Source organism: Protopterus annectens, chromosome 4.part0, assembly GCF_019279795.1.
Source record: "Protopterus annectens isolate FY-2018-M chromosome 4.part0, PAN1.0, whole genome shotgun sequence".
In the NCBI taxonomy this organism is placed as follows: domain Eukaryota; kingdom Metazoa; phylum Chordata; order Ceratodontiformes; family Protopteridae; genus Protopterus; species Protopterus annectens.
The window spans coordinates 567,428,612-567,455,359 of record NC_056733.1 but is presented as its reverse complement, the minus strand read 5'-3'; the positions used below and the strand labels follow the sequence as shown (position 1 = coordinate 567,455,359).

At 41.1% G+C, this 26,748-nt stretch overlaps 1 protein-coding gene across 1 annotated transcript in view; it reads right to left on the bottom strand.

Moving 5' to 3' along the window:
* The window catches only part of LOC122799443 (glycolipid transfer protein), a 631,864-nt gene that overhangs the window by 69,218 nt on the left and 535,898 nt on the right, over nucleotides 1-26,748 (bottom strand). Inside the window, exon 4 of the mRNA XM_044068502.1 lies at nucleotides 6,539-6,689. Within this exon, the coding sequence (XP_043924437.1) occupies nucleotides 6,539-6,689 (151 nt within the window). The remainder of the gene's footprint in view (nucleotides 1-6,538; nucleotides 6,690-26,748) is intronic.

Sequence of the window (26,748 nt, the reverse complement as noted above, 5' to 3'; positions counted from 1 at the left end):
TGAACATAAATGGGATTGCAAAGTCTTGGGAACAAAGGACTGGCAAATGGAACAAGCCTTGTAGTCATATTCCTCATCAAAGAAGAACAGACACTAGGTATGGAGATCTTTGTAGGAATTCACCTACTGCATTCACACTTACCCTTCTTAGCCGTCATCTAGCACAGATACAGCAAAACAATTTATATGAGTAAAGGAAGGTTCACAGTGGGGCACTAATCTGTTCTATTAGCTATGGTAGCAACAACAATGCAAAGATCAGTCCAACAGGTATGAGACCTGTGTTCAGGCTGGTAGTGAGACTGAGGATTTATGCTCATATGTCCACCTACAAACCCCTACGATTGCGAGCTGAGGTCATACAAATGCATGACTGCAGGTAACCCAGCCATATGTCGGCAGTGAAAAAACATCTGTGTGGAAAACTGCAACAATGATCTCATTCAGGACATCCTCAGAGTTATTATTTAACATTTATTACAGGGACTTTTCATCAAGGATGATGTACTATTGTGCCTGTGTTACACCCTCTCAGTTGTTATACCCCCGCATATCCCATGGTTCAAGGATGGGACAATAAGCAGGCACATGATGGATAATGAGACAACAGACCAGGCTGAGAGGAAATGAGTACTAAAAATGGTGCTGGCATGCAAGAAGCCTGAAACCTTCAAAAGACCCTGCAACATCATCAAATCTACACTCCTTAGAGTTATGCAAATGTACTCGGTCATACGCTACTAGGTGTCAAAGACCAAGTGCAGGTGTAATGCTGCAGGTGGCCAACAGGACACAGGAGAACTAGGGGAAACATTCTTAACTCTCAATGGAAAGCCAAGGACTTAATGGGAAACGTGAGAAGAATTTATGTGCACAACAGCAATCTCAACGCAGGTTCAATCTCCAAACAAGAGTCAGTGTTTTCTGTTAAGTTGTTAATGCAATACTAAGTTAATGATTTCGAACGCATTTGGATAATTGTGTGTTAAAAATGATAATTCATGGTGGCTTCCTAGTTGAAAGAAGCAAGTGATGTTCTTCATACTAATCACTGGTACAGTAGTCTAAGCTATATGGTTATATCCTGCCAATGATACAACAGTCAGGCACCTTCTACACACACAATCAAAATCAAGCTGAGCTGACTACAAAGACAGGTTTCAGTGTCAAGCCTTTTGGAGCCTTCCTGCTGCCGAAGAGTACTCTCCTCCAAGGCTTTTGAGGATTGATGGTCGATTTGTGCTGTTCCTTTGCTGGGCAGATACCTTTAAGGGAAAAAAATATTTTATAAAAAATTGTTTATTTGATACCATTTTCCTATTCAGGACAGTTAACTAAAACTAGGAGTTTGTGTTTTACCAGACTGTCACAACACTAGCACTTTCAACAGGAACACTCTTTTCCTGTCAGTTTAAAAGTTAAAGTATTTAAAAATATTTTCTCTGGAGAAATTGTGTTTATTTTACTTTTGGGGGCTGGCAAAGTGTTTTAAAATGTTGTTTACTGTGTTTCTCTGTGAAAAAGTGACTTTTAAAGACTTTAAATTTTTACCAGCTGGTACTACTTGTTTTCCCCACGAAACTGGCACAATTTTTGGCTTGACCATGGAACAAACTGTTGCTCCTACTGACAGTCCAGCTTTCAGCCATAGAAAGTAAAAGTAAAGCAAACAGTCTTTGCTACCACAGAAGGCTATCAGATTTGCCTCAGCCATAGGTAGGTGACTCGACTGTGACCATTAATAGCACCTCAGGCCACTCATCTTTTACCCCAGATCCCTCTGGTGTAACACCTACTGGCCCCTATGGACTGGGGGTTAGCCATGTCCTCTCTGGCTGTTGGCGTCCCCTCAGTGGGCAAAGGAGGGCCACTTCTGTTGGCCCTGGGAGTGGAAACAGGAAAGGCTTACATGTTTTATCAAAATGTTGTGCTTATCTGCGGGGAAGCTGATGCCACCATTAATATCACTGTTGGACAAACTTTTCCATTTAAAAACAAATAGAAAACTAAACATGTATCTACTTCTTCCCAAATTACCATGGACAGAAGTAATTTACTGGATCTGGCTCAGGGTTTAAATCAGGATATTGATCCTTATAAAATAGTTTCTGGTAAATGAAAGAGGGACACCTCTTTTCCTGAAGAGATTCAAGATTCAGAATTTGGACAAGATAAGACAAGTAACACAGGTATCTCCTCAAAGATTTCTGATTCAGACTCAGAGAAGGGCACAGTTTCTGATTCTCCCTGTCAGGGTTTTTCTTTCACTGAGACTATCTCCAGTATGTCCCCCTGGTTACAGTGGGAGAACACTTGAGGTTTCAGAGTCCCTCAGAAAATACTATGATCTGCTAGAGTGAATTTCCAGAACCTTCCCCTGTTCCTCTAGTTCTGTCAGCTTTGGAGTATGTGTGTGAGACTGCCTACAATTTTCCCGATGGTCATCACGCCAGCTACTCCCAAAAAGAGAGACTGATGTTCATCAACCTTTTTTTTTTAAGTTTTTATACACTCTTCCCAAACTTGACCAAGCTGCTATAGCTTTAGTTAATCCTAATGCTGCTAAACATTTACTAAACTCCAATCCTACACTTTCTGGTAAGGATGGGAAGATTATTGATAAGTATGGAAAAAATCTATACTTCTGCAACACTGATTTTAACAATTTTGAATTGTCAAGCTCCTATATTAAAGTTTGTTTTGACCAATTATGAAAGCAGGTGAGACTTTTTTTGTATGCAATTTCTTCTTGTGAGGAAAATTCTGCTAATTTAGTGTCTTCTGCTGTACAAGTCACTATTCACTGTTTACAGTGTGTTTATGATTCAATTGATACTTCAAGGGCTTTGGCCACTGATACTGTGTTGAGAAGGTTTGCATGGTTCTCAGAACCTCCCAGACAATGTTAAAATGAGAATTTAAACTCTCCTTTGGATACAAATTTAGTTTCTGGCCCCTCTGCTGCAAAGATGAGCAAAAGTGTGATGAGTGGGTTAAGTTAATATAAGGAATCTCTCAAGGATTTTTCATCTCTCCTTTTCCATATTTTCTAAGGGATTCTCAAACAACTTGTCCAATTTTTGGCAAAACACAAAATAAACAGGCTGGACAAAATGCAGATAAACAGATGTTTAAGAAGAAATGACAAGGGGGGTCCAAAAAGAATTCAGGACCCCCTAAAACCTAGGACAGTCCAACAAGTTAGAATGACTATTTACAGGACTCTGCCCCCCCCACACACACACACACACACACACACCTGGCAGTCCATTTTCCCTTCCAGAAAGTCTGAATGTCTGCTTTTCTCTTTATCAGAATAGTGTGAGACAAAATAGTTCTCAAGATCATTTATCAAGGTTACAAATGGCAGTGGAGGAAATTCCTCCTTTCCAGGGGGGATAATCCCTCATCCAAAGGAATATACTGTTATTCCAACCTGTCCTCCATCACATAATGTCCTCAAGGAATGATAGATCTATGTCCTTCTTCCAAGGTAGGAAAAGGTTTTTATTCAATGATATTTTAGTGCCAAAGAAAATGCTTAAAGACTGGTTCTGGAACTTTCTTTCCTAAACCTGTTTGTGATAGTGCCCAAGTAAAAAGGTCTGTCAGTTCACAACCAGCTACCTCTTTCTTCTCGTCCAAGTATCCTAGTAACTCTAAATTTAAAAGATGCTTATCATCACATCCCTATTCATCCACACAAGGTTGTGTGTGTCTGGATCAAATTATTAGTTCCCTGCATTATCCCTTGGACTATCCATAGCATCAAGACTGCTCACAAAGTGTCTAGCTCCAGTTATAGCTCATAGCAAGCTACTGGGTATCCACATTTTCCATATTTAGACAACTTGCTTATCTTTCTAGAGTCTTTTTCAAAGTGCCAGGAACCTCTCACTTGGGTGAGAGATGTCTTACACAAGATGGGATTCCAAGAGGATATCCAAAAGTCTTTTTGACTCTTTCACATAGGACTGTGTTCCTAGGGTGTGAGCTTTTCCTCCACTGGAAACATTAAATCTATATCTAGATCTATTTATAATGTTTTCCACTCAGACTTTGGTCACTGCGAGGGAATACCTCAAGATTCTGGGTCTCATGGCATCTATGACTCTCATGATATCCCTGGCAAGACTTCACAAGGGAGAGATACAGTGGTATCTGAAGTCTCTCTGGTCCCAGCACCAACATCCTTTGCCCTTTCAAATCTTAATGGTAGGTCTTTCACAAGGGAAATCATTTGGTGGAGATCACAAGTATCCTTAAATCCAGGTCTCTTCTTCTCCCACCCTGTTTCAAAGAAGTCCGTCACCACAAATGTATTGGACTTTCCTTGGGGAGCAGTTTAAGGAGGGATGAAAGTGCAAGGTGTGTGGGACACCAAGGATAGATGCAAGCACATAAATATAAAAGAGATGTTTGCTCTGATCAAGGTACTCAACTCTGAATCATCTTTGGTCATCCCCTGGACTTCAAGTTGTTACAGACAATACCACAGTCATGTGGTGCATCAACGAGCAAGGGGAAACCAGGTCATACACCCTTTACAGACTAGCCACATTAGCTTGGGATATAGCTTCACATTAGCTTGGGATATAGCTTCAAAGCACAGTCTCACTCTACAGGCATCCTACATTCTGTCAAAGCAAAACTGTATGGCACACAAACTGAGCAGTCCAAAGGCTGACCCTCACAACTGGAAACTAGATCAGGGGGTCCTCCAAGACTTGTTCCATCTTTCGGGAGTTCCTCAAGAAGACATGTGTCTACTCTCTGAACAATCAGCTGGCAAGATTCTGCTTCAGAACTCCATGCAAGAAGCACTGGAAGACAGATATATAATTTTCCTTGGATTAAAAACTTTTCTGCATACTCATCTACCCCTTTCACTGACATCCTATGGCCTTTTTCACTCCTCTGTCAAGGTTCATTTATCAGGCGTTTCAGCCCATGGATCCTCTTCTTACAATGCATTCTCAAGTTAAAATGTTTTGGAAAGGGTTTTTTACACAAGGTGCCTCTAAGAAAACTGGTGGCCTCGCCTTGGGATCTTAATTTTGCATTTAATGAAGCTAAAACTTGCTCCATTTGAACCAACTAACTTGGCTGACTTTAAATTCCTAACATGGAAAACGGTTTTACTGATTGCTTTGACCTCTGCAAGAAGGGTAACCTAATTGCAAGCACTAATGGTGATTCAACCCTACCTCATTTTCCACAAGGACAGGATTTCTTGAAGAATTAATACTTCTTTTATGCCTAAAGTGATATCAGAGTTTACTTTAAGCCAAACTATCTCCCACTTTTCTTTACTAATTCTAAAAATGAGGGAGAAAGAATGCTCTGTACCTTGGATATCCACAAACAATTCAAGTACTAGTTGACAGAACTAAATTTTTCAGATCTTTGGAAGAATTGTTCATTTCTTGTGAAGGTAAGAAGAATGGACAACCTGTGTCAAAGCAGACTATTTCCAAATGTTGTCTAAGGCTATTACCTTTTGTTATACTCACCACAACAAAAGAATTCCAGGCAGGATCAAGGCCTACCTTGGCTTCAGCTTCATCTATGGCTTTTTGGAAAGGTTGGATACTAAAAGTATTCTAAAAGCAGTAACTTGGTCCTCTGCACATACTTTTACAAAACACTATAATCTGGATCCCTTCTCTATGTCTACACCAGGCTTTGCTAAGACCATTCCCAGGGGCTCCAGGACTCTTCTCCTTCTACCTCCTAAAATCTGTAAGCTATGGTAATCTACACATGCAGCTTAGGCTAATGCATCAGTGATCAATATGGAAACATAGTACAGCTATGTAAATAAACTTACCATAACAGCAGATGTTCTAATGATCACTGCTGCAGTAACCACTTCCTCATTTCACCTACCTTGTTTCTTGGTGTGTTTTTTTTTTTTTGCTATGGTGTGGACTTTTATATTTTGCTGTTACTAGTGTCATCTTTTCAGTCTGCAGCTTCTCTTTTGTTGGCATGAAAGATCTGAAGGGCTTGGCATCCAAATCTGACTTTTTGTTGTCTCAGCTTGATCCCACTAATGGTTTGGGTAAGTTAAAGGTGCCATAAAGCTTTGGAAGCTGGCGAGCTTTGGAATCTGGTGGGCTGTTACATCCTTGTAGTAGCTTAGGCTACTGCAGCAGTGATCATTTGAACATCTGTTATGGTAAGTTTACTTACACAACTGTACTTTCTTGGGGGAGACCAGTAACCCAACTATCCAAAAAGACTCCTTACTGGTCCAGTGGCAGTGACAATTACAAGGAATGCAGAGCCATTATTTTCCTTTCTTGTGTAAATGCTCATACACTAAAGCAGAAGCACAGCATTTACACAGACATTAGCTAGCCAAATTCAGTAATGAAATGTTGAAATTAATGATCTCACACAGTCAGTTCTTATGAAAACTAACCAAAGACTGCATCAAGCAAACCAGTCCTGAGTTAGTGGACATATGCAATTACAAATCTAAACCCGCCAAACTATCATAAGTTTCATTTTAATGTAATAACTAGGCACCTACCTGAAAGATTGTCTGAACAAAAAAACCATGATATTTCTTGAGCGCCATCTCATAAGCCTTTGTTGCATTCACTCTGATAAGATTGGGGTTCTTTTCATCTCGTTCCCCATCTGCAATACTCTGCAACAGCATCTGAATAAACTTCAAGCATCTGTGGAAAAACACAATACATCACAAAAGTGAAATTAAAAATATTGTTTATACAAAGATAGACAGGCATTCTAAAACACTAAATTTGCAAAAAAGGCAAACATAATAATCTAGGTACTTTAAATCCTAGTTCGATTTCTTATGAACAGTTAAGTAAAACCAAACTAATAAAATTAAATATTTATTTATTTACTTATTTGCATTGGATGAAGTGGTGATGACTGTACCCAAGGATGAGAGAGTAGTGATTGGAGCAGATTTCAATGGGCATGTTGGTGAAGGGAACAGAGGGGATGAGGAAGTGATGGGTAGGTATGGTGCTAAACAAAGGAATGAAGGGGCTTGATTGACAGTTTCTAGGAAAGAAAGTAGAGCGGTTATTGTGCTATGGCCTGGATGGAAGCCATGCTGGGTAAGAGTGAGAAGATTGTTTTCGGTCAGGAAAGGCATAAGCTGGAGGTGGATGCATTTTTCTAGGATTTTGGAGATTGGTGGGAGCAAAGCAATGGGGTGAAAGTTTGAGATGCTGGTATTTTTGCCTCCTTTATGAAGAGGAAGAATATAAACTGAGCGCCAGAGTTTGGGGATGTTTGATTCTTTTATGGATCGGTTAATAATGATGCTTATTGGGAGGGCAATGCCATCAGTAGCACATTTTAGGAAGGAAGAGGGAATATTGTCGGGAGTGTTAGAGCAAGGTTTAAGTTTGGACAAAAGTTTTTTTATAAAGTTAGTGGAGATGGGTTTGAGTTCAAACAGATGAGGTGAGTTAGAAGGGGGAGAGTGTAGAGCAGTTGGGTTATTATTGGGAGATGTCTTGGTGAGGGTAGTAATAGTTTATATGAAAAATGAGTTAAATTCAAAGCCTAGTTCGAGGTCAGATTTACTTGGGTCAGGACAGGAATTATTCTTGGAGCCTGGCTTGAGGAGTGAGTTCCAGAATTTTTGGGGGGGTTTATTGATATTGGACTGAAGTTTGATATAGTAGGATTGTTTTTGTCTTTGGTGATTAGTCGTTTTGCACGGTTGCAGAGCTGTTTATATTGGAGCAAGGTATTGGACAGTTTATTGTTTTGGTAAAGCTTCCATAGTTTGTCTCTGTGGTGCATAATCTGTTTTGTCTCTTTGGAGAGCTAAGGAGCAGTTTTAGTTTTTATCCTTTTGTTTCTTAGTGGGGCTAGTAAGTTTAAAGTATCAAGGAAGACAGAGTTGAAGTATTCTATAGCCTTGTCAAGAGGAAGGATGTTTAGAATTTGCCAGTTCATTTGTTTGAAAGTATTTGAGAAAGTAGTTGTGTTAAAGCTACTGAGGTTACGAGTTTGAATGCATTGATGCTGGCGTGGGGAGGAACTAGTTGAGCGATGCATAAAGGCTGGGAGGTGGTCGCTAAAGGTATCAGGAATTGTGCCAGAATTGGTTATTTTATTTGAATCTGAGACCAGGATCCAATCTATAGTGGATCCGGGAGGGTTTATTTTGTTAGGTCGAGTGATGGAGAGGATTATTTGAGTGAAGTTATAGAAGTTAATGGAAAGGGAGGGAGAGGGACAACTGATTTTATTCCAGTCAATATTCACATCACCAAGGATATAAGTTTCATAGTTAATTTCAGTAGAGGCCCATAGGAGAATAATTTTGAGTGTAGAGATATTGTTACCAGGAGAGATATATATATAGGGCAATGATACAGATATTTTTATGATTATTTAGTTTCAGAATTCCAGCAGTTAGTTCAGTGTTCTGGAACTGAGGAATTGGAATTTGTAGGGGAATAAAGGTAAGAAGGTTGGAGTAGACTAGGGCAGTGCCACCACCTTTTTTATTTAGTCGGTCATTTCTGAGACAATGAAATCCTGGGGGCAGAATCTCAGAGTTGGAGATAAAGGGATTGAGCCAGGTTTCCGAGATGGCTAAGATATCTGGTTGGTTATGGCTTAACCAAGCTTGCAATTGGTGTACTTTGTTGTTTAGACTTTGTGCATTAATTGTAAAAATCTTTAAGGTGTTGAGACAGGAGGAAGAGGGTAAGGGATGAGTGCTGTTAATAAAGGATGTAGGACCAGGGTTGGGATGGATATCACCAGCTTGGACTAGTTTGTTGAAGGAGATATCCTTTAGCCATATTGGTCTGTCAGGCATGAATTTTGGTAGATTGTAACTGGAGCAGGTGACAGTATCTTGACTTTAGAGGAGAAGAGTTTAGGTGCAGAGGGTTGGGCTGAATGAGAGAAGAGAAGATAGAGTGGAAATGGGAGTAAAAGTGATGGAGAAGGTGGGTTTGTATGGTAGTTGTCTTTGTACATACATTTACACAATCTTGTTGGGGGGGGGGGTCTTCTCAGTAGTATTTATCTAAGTACCAGGCAAGCCGACCAATTCAGGGTGTCTTCAGGTGATGGCTGGAGGTATTGCTTTTGTGTTTAAAGCAGGGAGGGAGCACCCAGGATGGATTACTGTAGAGGAGAGGTAGACAACACCGAGTTAGTTATTATTGCAATTGTAGAGGGGAAAGGTAGCAGGTAAGGGATGTTTAGAGAAGGGAGGGTGTAACAAAGCACAGTAGTAGAGAGAGGCTATGGTTAGATCAGGCTGGAGAAAGTATGTAGAGGAAGATTAGGTTTAGGGGATTAACAATGGAATGCAGCAGACATTCTGCTATGAACAATACAAGTTAGGCAATATAGGCCCATTAAACAGAACAAAACATTCATTCATTCAGGTGACCACAGACTTGCGTACAGAACAACTTATGTTTCCCTTGTGGATAGCAGCCCTATGAGCACCACATTAAGTAGCAATGTCTATTAGGCCATCTGAATGGGCATTCTGTGGCCAGAGAAGTATGGAAATACACAGCATGTCTACATCTTCTAAATACATAAAGCACAGACAGCAAAGTAAATATACAGCAATTCTCATTTTGTGAGGTTTGCCACCCCCATCATAAATATTTGTCATGTCCAGGCATCAGATATGTAAGAAATCCCAAGTGGTTGACCATTTTGAATACATTGTGCAATATAAAATGGTGACGTCATTAACATACAGAACAGGCTACTGGACACATGCTCTTCTATCATATGGAAATAAAATCCATCATTCCCATTCTATTACAAATGCAGTTATTTTGTGGATTTCTTTAGAAACAGGTGTTCTCTAAAACCTAATGAATGTGACCTGGAAGATAACAGCACTGACTGTAGTAGGAGATGTAAAGACACCTGGAAGAGCTCTCAATTATGACCCTGTATCAGGGCTGCCTTGGCCAAGCACATGAAGCTCTCAAGTACGACCCTGTGTCAGGACTGTCTGGGTCAAGCATCTCAGGCCACCTGCTTCATAGAATATTACTAGGCTGACGGCCCTAGAGCCTTTTTAAGCGTAGCTGTTCATGCCCCAATTTTCCCCAATTATCATTTCCCACAGGCTAGAATGATTTTGGCATATACCTGTGCCATAGGGCATCTACAAACTGTTATAAGGGACACAGGTAACAAGCCATGGATGAATTTGTGATGTCCCATCCATTGGTCTGAAATGCATTTGAATAAGCTTAGGGAAGAGCTCTGTTTCACATAAACAGGTAGTGACCACAATGTCCCAGTCCAAAACAAGCTACAGTGACCTGTCCACACTTCTGAGGTTTGAGAGGAAAATTAAAGAATTTACATCATCCCCAACCCTCAAACTACAGAGACCTTCTATGCACACCTCTGAGCAGGGCTAGTTTTACAGTAGGTGGGGTTCAAGGTGGAGACCACTACTAAGCCTGTGCCAGAATTCACTTATACAGCCTTGGGATGTGGGGGCCACCAGAAGCTCTAAAAGTCTGGATTCTCTGTGATGCATTTTAAGGCTTATTATTTTGAAGGATAGTGTTTTAAACTATGCAGATGAGGAGGGGGTCAGTTACTTTCATCCAGACTAACCCCACCCTCACAAAGCAGTGATTACCAAGTCTACGTACAATTCAAGCATCTGGACTGTGGTAAAAGATGGCCATGCAATATACTTCACATTTGCATCACACCTATATTCGCTACACATTAAAGTACTACGAGTTGCTTCACACAAATCTCATTAGTCCTGCCAACCCAGAATAATAATGGCAAGCAACAGCAGGCAGCTAGTAATTTCCTCTACAAAAAGCTATAGCACTTATAACTGCTTTAGCTGAGCATATCTACGATGTCTAGTTTAGCAATCTGTCTTACTTCACATAAATGCACACTAGTCATACAAAGCCAGAAGGTAACTGTTTAAATTGAGAAAAAAAGAGGTTCAGTTACTTTGTACAGACAGCTTCCACCCCCACCTAACAGTTATAGTTACTTCAGTTAGCACCTCAGATGTCTGGCTGTAATAAAATGTTTCAGCTTTGTTCAATGGAAACAGTAGCCATACTTTAAAGCATTCCAAGGTGCTTCAAATAAACCACAGTAATCTTGAAAAGTGAGAATAACGTGCAAAGATCATCAGTTGGTCATACCCCCAACGCATACAATCATTTTGATGCTGATCTACTTCTCTTAGTTAAAAGACTCATGTAACTCCAATGTCTGACATTTTTGATTTTGATTGAATGTAATCTCTGGTGGTTTATCCATAGCTCTCAGCTTCTTTGCTCAATAATCAAGGACAAAAAGTAATACAGAGAGAAATGCCTAAAATCAAGGATGATTTATAAATATGACTATAATTCACTGTTAATAGAGCAGCAGGTTTTGCATCAAAATGCCTTTTACTGAACAATAAGTAGTATGAAACTATTAACGTCCAGCACTATTGACTGACCGTGATCCTCAGTGATTGATCAGTAAATCAAATATCTTACAAAGGACTGGGCAGAAAAAGCAAAATCAGGGATGCTCTGCAAAATTGGGGACTGCTGCCAAGTCTCCAATCTTAATGAATGGTGTTGATTTTTCTGCCAGGTGGACACTGTCGAGTGAAGGCTGGAGGGTGAGAGCTCACGGATGTGCACATTACCATAGTAATAGGTGTTTAGTTCACTGTCAGTTGGCACATGTACAAAGATGAGGTGGCATGTTCACAGAAAATCACTGCACCTTTACTCTCCTGAGAAAAGCTGCTCCCATTCAAGTTCATATCCCACCTGCATTATATAAAAAAAATCTTTCCTCAAGCTGGTTTATCAGAAAATCAATAAGATACACGAGGCACAGCCAGGCAAATGATGCAGATAAATATCAGTATTTTGCAAAATTAGTTGCATATGAGTGTAAATAACATTTAAAAAAAATCCCTCACAATATTACAGCTATCAGTTCTCTTCCCAACACAGATATTACAGCTTAAAATTTGCTTTGTCCCACCCATGATCTACACATGCTCCTTTTACTTTTAGAAGATAAATAAATAAATAGCAGAAAAATCACCCTTACTACAGTTGCGAGAGCAATGCCATAGGCTCCCACCTAGTTTGCTGATGTGTATGGGTCAGTCATGCTTGCAGGGAAATGGAACACTTGGCAAAAATAATGCCAATACATTCAATACATAAAGTGGGTTGCCCACAAACCAAAGGTTAAGACTTACAGTAACCACGCCCAAAGAAAATCAAAACATACAATTATTAATTCAAATTAATTATATATACATATAACAAACAAAATAAAGACTACATGCACTAAAATTAATGTGACTCATTTTTGAGAGTTTTGCAGTATTTAATTTTGCAGATAAATAAAAGAATGACAAATATTTAGGAATATGTAGATAAAAAATCAAAATCTCTATGCTTATTTGCACATGTTCAAGAGATGCACAGCAAGGATGTGAATATTATAATATAAAGTGGTTCTGGAACACAGTGGTACAAAACAGAGGTGAAAACAACAATAAGGAATTTACCACTTTATATTTCAAAAACCTACTGCGGTGGTGGTGCTACGGTAGCGTTGTCGCCTCACAGTAAGACGTTGTCCTGTTTGATTCTCAGCTAAAGTGTCTTCTGTGTGGAGACATGCGTGAATGGGCCCACCTTCGTTGAAGGTTGTACGTCAGGGCTGGCAACTCGGTACGTAAAACTCTACTGCCAATCATTAGCGGACCAGAGTTCCGCTGTGGCGACCCCTAACCAGGAAAAGCCGAAAGATACAACAACAACATATTTCAAAAACCTGATACTATGAAATCATGAAGTTTAAAGATATGGATTAAGCAGAACAGCTTCCTTTAAGAATGTGACTTGAGATTGCATGTTTCAGGAAGCTGAACATTTGATGGAGTTTTAGTAATTATGTAAATTGTTCTTTGTATGAGATGCATTTAAGCTATGAATAATGTCCAGTGAGTTGTACTCTTGAAGACTGTTAAATGCCATCCCTACAAAGTACGCTTCCTGCAGTTCTAGTTTCAAAAGACAGAACTGCAGTTTTTAAACAGACAGCATGCATCAGCATTTACTACTACTAAATGGCTACCTAGTAGCACATCACCTCTGCCTTGAATCCAAAAGTGAATCACATAATGTAGGAAATATTGAAAGATAAAGTTATTTTTTTGTCCAGGACTCACAAGCAGTATATATGTGTGCATTCCTCTCATACCTACTAGACAGCATGAGGACATGACAATACTACTCAAGGGAAGAGGTTACACAGATGGATTTCATTCAACAGCATATAGAGGATTTCCACTGTAAACAAATCTTCGAATGAGATCTGAAACTGACAAAACATGCAAGGTGCTGAACTTGAGACAGCCTGAACTCACAACTTCCATTACAGGTCAAACAGAAATAGTAACAGAAGAGGATACTGCCCGATAGTTAAGAGAGTCTGCCCATAGGCTGTCAACAGCAGTGAGCCTGTAACTCTTAGATACAATAAAATAAGGCAGCCTGTTGTTCACTGCAGAGATTTTAAGGGCAAAAAAGTTAAGGCCTTCCTCAGAGAACACTGCAAAGTCAAAGAACATTCACAAATGTACCATTAGCATTTACGTTAAGAATCTTGACTCCTAACCCACTCTGACCATCATGCCTACAACCTTGGCCTGCCTATTCACCCATTTGTTCCAACTAGGAGCGAAAGCTCAGCTAACTGCCCTTTCATTTTCCCAGGGAAGACAGAGAGAAGTGCTGCTGACTATGGTGCTGTCACGGGAGCTCCTTTGCTTCCTCTCCTTGCCATGGTTTGACTTCCAGAGTGCTTATCTAGAAGGATGTATGCATGCTTTCACAAATGCTAACCCCCTTAGCATAAGTGCCTACAACCTCAGTCATCACAGTTCTCTCAATGGACCAATTATGCCCCTTTGTTCCCATCCCCCTATTCCAGCTCCTCCACTACCAGACTGGTCTTATATCGCATTCATTTGATATGATAATCTAATAATAAGTTCCCACCTTTAAAATATGAAACAAAGCATTCTTTTTTATGAAATAAGAGGGGAAATCTCAGACTTAAAATACAGTAAATTTTGATCAGGTATTGTCTTTCTGAAATATCCAGAGAAATGTGGATGTGGTCAAAGGCAGGTCTAAAGGGACTCTTCCCTACAAACCAGTGGAGGCTGGAGGAAATTACACCTTTCAAAAAGACAGCCCTCTGGGTGGCAGTCATCTGGTTGCAACTGAAGATATGGGAATGTGCACTGATGGAACTGCATGTTGCACAGAGGCAATACCGAACTAGTAGCACAAAAAGTGTAAACTGACATCTTCCTGGCATGCCAGTTTTGTAGTTACTGCTCACACCTTCTCTCATGATTAGCTGGAAGGTTCCACCTTTAAAGAACTAGACAAACCATTAAAGGGTTCTTTGAGGGAATGGTTAGAAATTAGGAAAAAAATGAAGAAACAGTGGGGGTAAACATTGATGGCATTGGGAACTGCATGACCAAGAAAGCTTTCAGGGATTTTGCGAGGGTAGGAACATGCAAAGAAACAGACAGATGGCAGATAACAGCTGGCTTGGCCTGTCCATTTCCATCTCTCTCTCTCTCTCTCTTGCTAAATAAACTGCAGGTCCTGTTTAACCAACATGATGGCTTTCCCAAGCATTAGCTATACTTCCCGAGTTGGGGAAAACATCCTCATACCTCTCGTGGGCTGTCCATCTCATCTTCAAATCACACCTTGTTCTAGAAGACATTTTTACACAGTGCCCACTTACCTTGTGCAGATTCCTCTAAGTCACAAAGTTTCTTTCATCATGCAATCACAAACTAAGAGTATGTCTGTGTGTGTCTCTATACAAGTGTGGGTGTATAGGTGACCCACACTAGTGGAAAAAAATTGCTATGGCCAGATAGGCCTAGGACCAGAATGGCACCTCTTTGCCAAACATACACGCTTGCTGAAATGGGCAACAAAATTTCAGGATATAGAAACAGTGGCACCTTAAATACTATAACTGCAACCTGAAAACACACACACACAATTGACAAAATGCAACATTAGTCCTTGTCTTCATGTTGCTTTTGAACAGTGCATCTTCTTAAGAATAAGATCAAGAAAAAAAATCATCATAAAAAAGTCCTAAATGTGGCAATTTAAAATAACTCCAAAATCTTTTTTATCTCAGTTATAACCCTGAACATAGTCTGCTCAATAAGCTCCTTCATAACAACATTTCATTAATACTGTAACTTTATACATATCTGTTAGTGCTTGGAAACATCCTCTATGGCACATTAATTAAAGCATTATTTTGCAAAGTTGTCTGAAACACTGCAGTAGTAAACTAAGTTCTTAAGTGGAAAAAAGAAATTGCATTCAAAGATTAAAACAAACAGAAGTGCAACCAACGTGCAGCATCCTCAGATAAGACATACTCCAACTTCATTCATCTATCCTCAGCAGGACACAAAGGCTGCTTACTTCAGCCTCTTCTCAAAGACAGAGATACACAACGACTAGTTTATGGGTTAAATGTATACAGCACTCACTATAAGTAATTAAAATCACACCAGAAGGTGATGTAATAAAAGATCTAACACAATAGGAGACTAAGTACCCCTTTTCTATAAGGAATGCCTCGCCTGTTTGCACACCAGTGTTATGTATATATCCCAACAGGGATCCTTAGAAGTATGAAACCTCTAACTGTGTGTCCTTCAACTACAAAAAGTAAACTGTGATTACTAAAGAAATACAGGAATTCTTGAAACTGATTGTAATGCCCCCTCCTCCACACCCCTGTTACTTGTACTTACTAAACCCAAGATCAACATATACTTAGATTAAAGGGAATACTCCAAGGTAGTCCAACCTTGGACTTGGAGCCTAGTCCTCATACTTGCAATTTCAGCTTCTCTACTCCGAGGTCAGAAGTGAGATCCTGAGGATTTCAAACAAAACTACATTCTCAACAGTAATAGTATGAAAACAAGTGATTTTAGCCATTCCTTCACTACTGATACAAGGCTCTTCCAACTTTCTGATCTGTATTCATGCACTCAACAATAATTATAAGAACTCTGGAAGCTTGGCATGTGGCTTGGTAAACTAAAATATTATTGTATCCTTCTTCAAAACAGTTAATGGCAGAAAAGCTGCATTTGGACTTACCATTTCTGACACTGAAAAAAATAACATTTGGAAATTGAAATGAAAGAAGATTGGGGAAGAGTAAGCATCATGCAAAATGCACTTCTTTTCTTGGTGGTGGTCAGGACAGAGCCACGCTAGCAGATGTTTAGCTGCTCTCATCCTAACCCCACATGCAAACTAAAATGCCTGGAGTCTATGAATAGGCCCAAGACCAGCAGTCATGACAGATACTCAATTCCTTAAATTAAGGGGGACAAAAAGTTGAAGTGTCTACGAATGATGTAACTCAATGATTCAGTCTGTGTTTATTATTTCCTATTATGCAAAAACTGTGGCCTCTGATGGGGTATATGACTGAACCCCAAAATGCAGAAAACCATTTCATCAGGGGAGAAAAAGAGAGATACAGTCTGACACGAAAACAGCATAGTGGGATCACAAAGAGGAACCAGGACATCAATGCACTGCACAACTGCATGCTGTTAAGCATTATTAAAGTCCTTCCCTACTTTAAAGTTATATCAGGTCAGCAGGCTGTCCAACTGATGCAGTGATAGCTGTCCTTAAGATGCCACCCTCAAGTACCAGAATTCGGGTACTGGAAGCTGTGACCTGCTCAACAGCTTTGGACCCAACCAATGTTGGTCTGGTTTTAGACTGTGAGGTGCACGCCTGATTTGTGGCAGCCTCAGAAAGGTTCATGCCGGTGGACTCCAGCATAACAGGCATTGGACGGGGGGGGGGGGGGGTGCAAAGGTACCTCATCTGCGTTAATGTTATCAACTTTTGTTGAGGGGCCAGACACAAATATCCTCTGTTTACCAGCCATCCTCCTCCAGTTTATCTTTACCTTTCTTAGGGCTGATGGCCTGGGAACTGGTGGATGCCACAGCAGGTGAAGGTCCTGCCCTACTGAAATCCATATGCTGCTGAAGTTACTTGGTCTTATCTGAGTATGTCTTACTGCTCTGGTAATTCAAACCAACTGCCAATGTTGAGAAACGTGTTGTGGAGCTCTGGACTAGGAGTCAAGAAAGAATTAAAGATGGCGCACTTTATACCCAAACTCGCTTATATCTGCCAGTTGGAAGATGGTGAAAGACTCTGGAATTCAGGCCAGCCATAGGTTTCTGAAAGACAGAAAGTCCCAAGACTCAGTACTGCAACAATGACTACAATTAATATCCATAGCTCTCTTCCTCTAAAACTGTAGCAAACCTCTTGCTGTAAATGAAACATATGGCTTGCACCAGTAAAAATACCCCACATGTACAGCTTCAGCAGTGACCCCATCAAGGCTGTACAGCTTCTTTGTGTAATACTATATCACCTGCAACGGCTGATACCCCACACTAAAATCTTGCACCCAAGGAAGCCTCCTCCTCCATCCTAGCTATGCCATGGACTCAGTGAGGTTCAAATCCAAAACAGCTGTACATGCACAATCAAGCCAACTTACATGATGCAGGAATTCACACAACAATGACTTTCAGTTCCAGACAGTCCCAGTAACAGTTACAGCAAGCAACAACACAGCACCTCTCAAAGAGTAAGTAACATGGACCAAGCAAATATAAATCACAGCTGCCAAAAGACTCTAGCACTGAAATGCGTATACCTTGCATATCTCTCAACTATCTCTGATTTGGCAAAATGTCACTTACTTTGCCTCATATTTTTAACACTGCCCCTTGTAAAACCTATGATTTTTTTGACACATCAATGAAAATTACACAGTCAACAATGCCAGACATTACAGTTTCAGGTACTTTTCCGTTATCGGGGCAACACTTTCAACGCGAGTGTTCAGCTGAAATCCAGAACCTTGACATGTCTATCGACCACGTGTGTAAAAAGTATTTGTCTTAAAAAATTTTCTAAGCAAAAAATGAAGTTATCTGGGTAAACTGTCCACATGCCTGGTTAATAGATGTGTCTTGCTACTGGATTTCAGCTGAGTGATGGCATAGAAAGTGCAGCGAGAAATGCTAGGAAAAGTAAATAAATGCAGCAAATGTGGAAACCGTGAGCTTGCTTCATTTTTATTTCTGTAGCATATCCAATCGTTATAATTGCCCTACCAGAAAGGAAAAATGAATGATCTCCCTGTACAGTGTCTTCTTAGTGTTAATGTCCTGTGTGCGGTACCAAAGTCATGAGTTGATTGACTATCACAGGCAACACCTCCGTGCAAAGCTCCTGTCAGTTCCTTCCCCCACATTCATCTCGTCGGGCTGTCCTGAAAATAACATTAAGTATGACACAGAAAAGAAGGAAAATAAGGGACATTTAGCCCCCCCAAAAAGAAAATTTTTCACTGTAAAGTTGAGCCATTCACACTTTGAAAGAATGCTTTAAAGTATTCCCTTTTACGTGAAATTGTGTTTTTATCGGTAATTTGCTCCCTGCGGTTGCTGAGCCCCGAATGCTGTGTATTGTCATGTCTGTAAGGAGTTACTACAAACATCATGTAAATTGGATAAAAGTTAAAGAGGAAAGATGTAACTTCTACATTTTTGAGACATGTTAACATAAACACCTAAAAGATGAACAGCTGAAAGACATGTAAATAGAGTAGTATCGGAGCTCAGCGACCGCTTTGAAGGTGTTGCCCCGATAACGGAAAAGTACCCAGTTTGATATATCTCGTTGCTCAAAAAACACAAGTTAATAGAACAGGTTTTTGCATTACTTAATAGAACAGGCTCTTGCATTAAGAAATGCAAAAACCTGTTCTATTATTTTTTTGTGTTGTAGCATAGCTGATTCTTGAGTGAAGAGGTTGACAGTCAACACACTCAAGCGTTACTACGTGTAGCCAACACCATGAAAACATCCGCCAATTATTACTGCTACAGCAAAACAGAATGCGCAATGCCACTGACATTACAATCAGTTCATTTGATGACAAAAAAAATCTAAAATTATGGCATAATGCCAAATACTGAGGGTCTTATTTTAGTTGGGAAGAGGGGATACAAAAGACAGTGCCTTTTAGGACAGAATAATTAAAAATAACGTACCTTGTGGCATTGCTGTTACTGCAGATCTACTGTGTGATATTCTGTTATTTGTGATTTTGTGGGGTTTTCTGTAATTCGTGAAATGTCAAGGGAACAAAAAGCCCACAAATGACTGCCAAATGCACAGACCTCTCCTCCAGGGTGCTGCAAACTGGAAATGATTGTTTACTTATTTTTTCATTAAAGTACCATGTTTCTTTACTGAAAAATAAATACATAACTGGCTAACAGTTCCATCTGCAATTCCATATGCCTGCACTGATCATGGGCTCCCTAGAGCTGTAGGCCCCGAGTGGCTACCTAAACCACCTCTATCACAATCCATTAGTGTTTGGCTGTGTTACAAAACAGATTAAATGCAGTCTCATATAATATACTGATTTGAAAATCTGAATAGGTTGTAACCTCATACCATGGCTTGTTCATCTGAGGCCATCCATTCATGAAGTCTGGGGAAGGATTGCTAACAAGGTAATGAATAGGTATCTCAGAAAGTACAGTTTTGTACCTACCATAAATGTAGATGTTCGAGTGCTAATACAGCTGCAGTAATCACAGATGGGTTTTCAGCCGTCAGGCGGTCCCTCGGTCGGCCGAATTCCAAAGTCTTGGTCTGGCGTCGGTTGTCGTCGCTTACTCTTCTGACGTCAGGAAGGCCAGAGTATATAAGACACAGCCGACGCCATGTTCTTCAGTCTTTCTTGCCCCAGATGTCAGGTGCCCCCAAAAGGAAGGCAATACATAAATAAAGCTTATCTACATATGCAAGCAATGCAATGTAATGCCAAAACAGTGTAAGCAAGCAAATAAAACATAGCAGGATAACCCAGTCAAGTGGTATGAATAGGTTGATAGACCCCATGCCTTTACCAAGTGGGGAAGGAGGGAGGGAAACCTGTACTGCAGCTGTATTAGCACTTGAACATCTACATTTATGGTAGGTACAAAACTGTACTATGTTCATCGTGCATACAGCTGCAGTAATCACAGATGGGTAGAGTCCCAAAGCTATGCATAGGGTGGTAGGTACTATGAGGAACTGGGTTGAGCCAGAATGCCCTGCAAAACAGCAGTGGCAAAGCCTGCTCTTGTTCTGGAATATAAGGGCAGGTGGTAGTGTTTGGTGAAGGTATGTACAGAACTCCAAGTGGCTGCCTCCAAAATATCTTTAGTAGGAACACCTCTGAGGAAGGCTGTAGAGGTGGCTGTGGCCCTGGTGGAGTGAGATCTGATACCAGAAGGGACAGATTTCCCATGATAGGAATAACAAAACCGTATGCAGTGGCCAATCCACTTGGAAATAGTCTGTTTTGTAACTGGTTTCCCTTGAGCCCCTACGGCATAGGACACAAAAAGCTGTTCTGATTTCCTGAAGGACTTTGTTCTGTCCAAATAATAACGTAGCTGCCTATGGATGTCTAAAGAGTGTAGCAGCCTTTCCCCTTTGTTTTGAGGGTTAGGATAAAAGGTAGGTAAGTGTATGGCTTGATTTAAGGCTACCCTGGATACCACTTTTGGCATAAAAGATGGGTTGGTACGAAGGGAAACCCTGTCCTGATGGAATATGAGGAAGGGCTGCACCGCCATGAGGGCCTGTAGTTCAGAAACCCTACGAGCTGAAGTGATGGCCAGAAGGAAAGCTGTTTTCCAGGACAAATATTGCAAATCTGTTGAGGCAGCAGGTTCAAAAGGAGGCAATGTTAATTTTTCTAGTATGTAATTAAGGTCCCAGGCTGGTATTGGTTGCTTCCTTGGAGGTCTTATATTCTTAGCCCCTCTGAGGAACTGTCGTAAGAGTGGGTGAGAGAATAAAGGAGGATCCGTGTTGAATTCTGCAGAAATGGCTGAGGCATGTATTTTTGTGGAAGAAAATGAAAGTCCACTGTTCAGCAGTTCAGCTAGGTACTGTAAAACATGAGGCAAATTCAATTTTCTAGGGTCCTGGCCTCTTTTCTAATTCCAACAGCAAAACCGCTTCCATTTTGCAGAGTAAGCTTTTCTAGTAGATGGTCTTCTGGCCTCCAAAATGACATCCTGCACCTCTTTGGAGAGTAGGGTCTGTTGTGGTGTTAAGGAATTTTCCATGCAGCGAGGTTGAGTGTTTTCAGCTGACTGTGAAGAGTTTTGTAGCTGTTCTGAGTCAGCAGAAGAGGTATTAGAGGCAGGGACCAGGGAGGAATATGCGTTAAGCTCCTCAGGAGTGGATACCAGTGTTGCCTTGGCCAATCTGGAGCAATCAGTATCATCCTCGGTTTGTCTGTTCTTGCTTTCAGAAGTACCTTGGGCAGAAGAGGCAGAGGTGGGAATGCATAAACTGTCCATGCTGTCCAACTGAATGAAAGGGCGTCCACTTTCCAGGCCTTTGGATGGAAGGTCCTTGAACAAAACTTTTTCAATTGATGGTTCCTGTGGGAGGCAAAAAGATCTATGTCTGGCCTCCCCCACGCCTGGATTATCTCTGTAAACACCTGAGGATGTAACTTCCATTCGTGTGGATCTATATTTCTGCTTAGAGTGTCTGCCAGTGTGTTTTCCAGTCCTGGCACGTACTGTGCTTGAAGTTCGATTTGTCTTTCCAGAGCCAAGTTCCAAAGAGTCATGGCTAGTCTGCACAAGGGGTATGAATGTGTTCCTCCTTGTTTGTTTATGTACCGCATTACTGTGGTGTTGTCTGTTCTTATCAGCAATTGTCCTGGATGCAGGAAGTCCTTGAAAGCTGTGATTGCATTTATTACTGCTAGCATTTCTTTTTGATTGATGTGAAGGTGCTTTTCCTTTGGGGACCATCTGCCCTGAATGCACCTGTCCTTCATGTGCGCCCCCCAGGCGTAATCTGAGGCATCTGTGGTTATGACTTGTTTTGCTTGAGGCTTGCAGAATGGAAGGCCTGTGTTTACCTGACATGCTTGGGCCCACCATAGAAATTCCTTTTGCAAACATGGAATTATTGGTATAATTGATTCCAAACTGTGACTGTGTTGAGACCATAGATTTTTTAGGTACCATTGAAGTTTCCTCATATGCAGCTTTGCACATGGGATTAGAAGAATGCAAGATGCCATGAATCCCAGAGCCTGCAGGATTTTCCTTGCAGTAAGCCTGGTACTTTTTGCTAGTGTTTTGAAGTACTGAGATAGTTGCCCTTGTTTTTCTGGCGCAAGATATGCCATCTGGGTGTTTGTGTCCAGGTTGGCACCCAGGAAGGTTATTTTCTGAGATGGTGTTAGCCTTGATTTCTCCTTGTTGATGGTATATCCCAGAGAAAGCAGTAACCGTGTCACATATGCCAGATGTTCCAGTAATATGTGTTTGCTGTCCGCTTGGATCAGGCAGTCGTCCAGATAAGGGTAAATTTGTATCCCTTGAAGTCTGCAGTAGGCAATCACTGATGCCAGGCACTTTGTGAATACTCTGGGCGCAGTAGATAAGCCAAAGGGCAATGCAGAGAATTGATAGTGGATTGAACCTGCAAGAAATCTGAGGTATCTTCTGCAGCTTTGTCTGATTGGGACATGCAGGTATGCCTCCTTGAGGTCCAATGTTACCAGCCAAAACTCCTTGCCCAGCATGGGAAGAAGTTGCTGTAATATGAGCATCTTGAATTTTGGAAAGAGTAGAAATGTGTTTAGGATGGATAAGTCCAGAATGGGTCTCCAGTCGGTTCCTTTTCTTGGTACCAGAAAAAGTCTTGAATAAAAACCTTGACCTTGTTGGTGCGTAGGTACCTTTTGTATAGCTCTCATGTTGAGGAGCTTTGAAATTTGCAGTTGTGCCTCTGCCCTTAGATTTTGTGGCAGGTTTGGCATGCCTCTCATTTTTGGAAGAGTGTGAAATTGAAATTTGTAGCCTCTGTTTATAATGTCCAGTATCCATTTGTCTGTTGTGACAATATGCCAATTGCTTGCAAATAATGCTAGTTTCCCTCCCAAAGGTGCTGCCAGCTGCGACTTGCTTGGCATGGAAATGAGGGAGTCATTGGGTTTGCTTCCTGTATTGTTGTGCACTGTCTTCACCACCTCTTGGTGCTGGAGATTGCCATTGTCTGCCTCTATATGATCCTTGTGATTGCCCTCTGCCCCTTGTGCGTCTGTATCTACCTCTTTGGGGCTTGTCAGTGGCTGGAAAGGACCAGTTTTTTGAAGGCCAATTTCTGCTAAAACGTGGTGGTTGGACCTGTAATAAAGCTTTGACAGTTTGCATAGATTTGGCTTTTTCTTCCATTTTCCGTAGTATGTCCTCAGCATTAGTACCAAATAATACATCCTTTTGTAAAGGAGCATCAAGAAGTTTAGCTTTCACATGATCAGGCAAATTTTGTTCCCTAAGCCAGGCATGTCTGCGAATGACTGATCCTGTAGCAGCCGCTCTACTGGAAACCTCTAGGGCATCATAACCACATTGTAAGGTGTGTTTACCCACTTGCTCCGCACTATGCATCATATCCTGTAACTCTTTTAAATCTGGTTGTTCAGGTTGAGACATTTTGTTCCTTAATTGTGTTAACAGGTACTGTTGATATTTAATCATATTAAACTGACAGTTTAAGGCCCTCATGGCTAGGGTGGCCGAGGTGTATACCTTTTTACCCCACCTTTCTAGAGATCTGGATTCCCTTTCTGCAGGAAGTGGATTCTTGGCAGTGGAGGCCTTTAATCCCTTGGGGCCTTGTGAAATGGTTTCAGGGTCAGCATTATGGCCTTTGTAGAGAAATTGGTGAGAACTGGGTACTCTGTAATACCTATCAGGTTTTACTGGTGCAGGAGGCAGAGAATCAGGGTTAAGGCAAGCCTCCAAATAGACATCATCCAGTACATCCAAAACAGGGGGTATAGCCAGAGGTCTGTGCTGAGGTAACCAAAGAAATTCCCTAAGTCTTTTCTTGGAATCTGAAAAGTCTTGGCCTTCCCAATGGAAGTGCTCCCTCAAGGTGTGCAAGGTTTCCCCAAAAGAAAAATCCTCAGGAGGGGATACAGAAGGAATGGACTGTTCTGCATCCGAATCCTCAAAAGGGGAGTAAGATTGTTCCTCTGCATCAGAATGTCCTGATAAAATGGATCCCTGATCAGATGAGTGAGATTCTTCCTCCACTCTGGGTCTCTTGTCAGGAGGGGGCTGAGAACCTCTGATAAGAGTAATTAGATCCTCAGCCATTTTAAGCATCTGTTTCTTAGGCATGGATCCAGGAGATGGGCCCTGTGGGACAGGCCTCGTGGGATGCCTGGCTGTTTTGGATTTAGTAAAGGCCTTAATTGAAAAAGCAGATGAGGGCCTAAATACACCATGGGTGGAAGTGGACCTGTCCACATTAGTAGGCTCGACATTAGCAGGGGCTTCGGTTGTAGTCTGGGAAAGGGCCGAGGACCCAGCGGTCTCAGGTACAGAGGACACCGCCAAAGGAGTGTCGTCGGTAGTCAGGGACTGCAAAGGCGTCTCGCTGAGAACCGGACCACGTGTAGCCTGTTTTGGCGTGGTGTCGGCGGGGACCGAGGGCCTCGCGTGTCGGTCCTTTTCCTTGCGTTTTTTGGACAAAACGGTAGTCGGAGTGTCCGACGACATTTTATAGTCAAAAGCTTTACCAAAATAGTGTTGGGCGAACTCTGCCCGATGCTTGATAGTGCGTTTATTGAAGGTAGCGCAAAAGCGACAGCCCGAGACGTCGTGGTCTGGGTCCAAACAAGGTATGCAAAGGGAATGGAAATCCTTATGCGGTATTTGCTTCCCACAAGAAATACAATTATTAACTTTTTCTGACATCGGTCTGAGGCAAGAAAAGTTTCCCCAACGGGGTACTTAGCTTTAATGAAGACTTCGGTACCAATTATTTTCGTAATTCAGGAGCTGGCCGACTGGCAATTGCGAACTGCTTCTGCTTCGGGCACCGCGCGGCAAAAAAGACTGAAGAACATGGCGTCGGCTGTGTCTTATATACTCTGGCCTTCCTGACGTCAGAAGAGTAAGCGACGACAACCGACGCCGGACCAAGACTTTGGAATTCGGCCGACCGAGGGACCGCCTGACGGCTGAAAACCCATCTGTGATTACTGCAGCTGTATGCACGATGAACATCTACAGGAAGCAAGCATATACTTCTGAATTTAGTGTAGCAAGTGCCCTGTACATGTTAACAGGGGAATAAGTATCAATAATTCAATGCATACTATTTGTGCTCTTTCATGTTATGTACTACACTACCAATCAATTCTTGAAGACCAGGTCACAGACAAATGTGATCTACAGCTTGAGCTAAAATGTCCACTCTTACTGGCTAGCTCAAAAAGAAACAAATACAAACAGTTAAAGCTTCAACTCTGCTAACAAGTAATAGTCAGAATACATGCTTCTACAATGAATGATCCAGATACTATAAAAAAGGCAACACTAACAAGGGCAGGTTCCTGTACATAAGGCACAATTCAAAGGAAAAGGCTTTGCATTGTGGCTCTGGTAGCGGTAATGCATTTATTTAGGTCAAGGGACAGAAGTACAGAAGGAAACATTTGTACTGTGTGTTCATGTGTTTTAATGGTTGCCCTCTTTCTATATGCCAGCCAAGTGCCACCCTTCTTCCTGCCACCGTTATTACCATTTTCCTACAACCTCTGCCAGAGCACCTGGATAGCGCAGTATTAAGGTATGATGTCCGATTTAAAAACAGCCACATAGTTCACTGTAACAGCAAGACACCATGCAATCCAGCATGAGCAAGAAATAAACACATCACATCGGATAAACACAGGAACCCACAAAAGCAGACACTGCTTTTACATTATGAATTAACTTCTTTTTTTTTTTTTTTTTTTTTTTTTTAGAAAGAGTATACTTTGTAACCAAATATCAAGAACCAATTTAAATTACTTTTTGCCTACTGGTAATGTATTACTAATGAAGAATGATCAATAATACATGGCGGCTGCCAAAGAGACCACTAGAAATGTAAGAATAGCATTACTTACAACCTCGGGACACTAAGCCCACCCACCTCTGCTCCATCACTCTCCAACATATAAATACAGTTTAGAAATATCAACAGCAGTTTCACTGGCAATCAAAACAAACACTATTTCTAGCATGATTCATGCCAATAGATGTCTGCTTGAAATCTCACTGATAGAATCATTGAAAAAGTTGAAACTGCAGCATATCAACTGTAATTAATTCTTGCTTACGTCATGAATATTTTACGATCATGTCATCTCACTCCTGTCTCTAATGTCACATCCAGATCTTGTTCCTAATGCATCCTCTCATACTCTTATCACTTTCCCCTTTATCTACTTACTGTGATAATGTCTTCAGCCTTGGAATAACAGAGTACAGCAATGCAGAGTTCTGTGCATTAGCAGCCTTTTATACCCTTTGCTGTTTTAATACCATTTATGTAATTGTTACTGAATATTAGGAAATTCTTACAAACTCTGAGAGCTTCTTAAATCAGTAGAAGGGACCCTTTCTTCCACATGTGTATGGAATATGAGCAGAGAAGGATGTTCCATTTTCCAGAGCAAATGCAGTTAAAA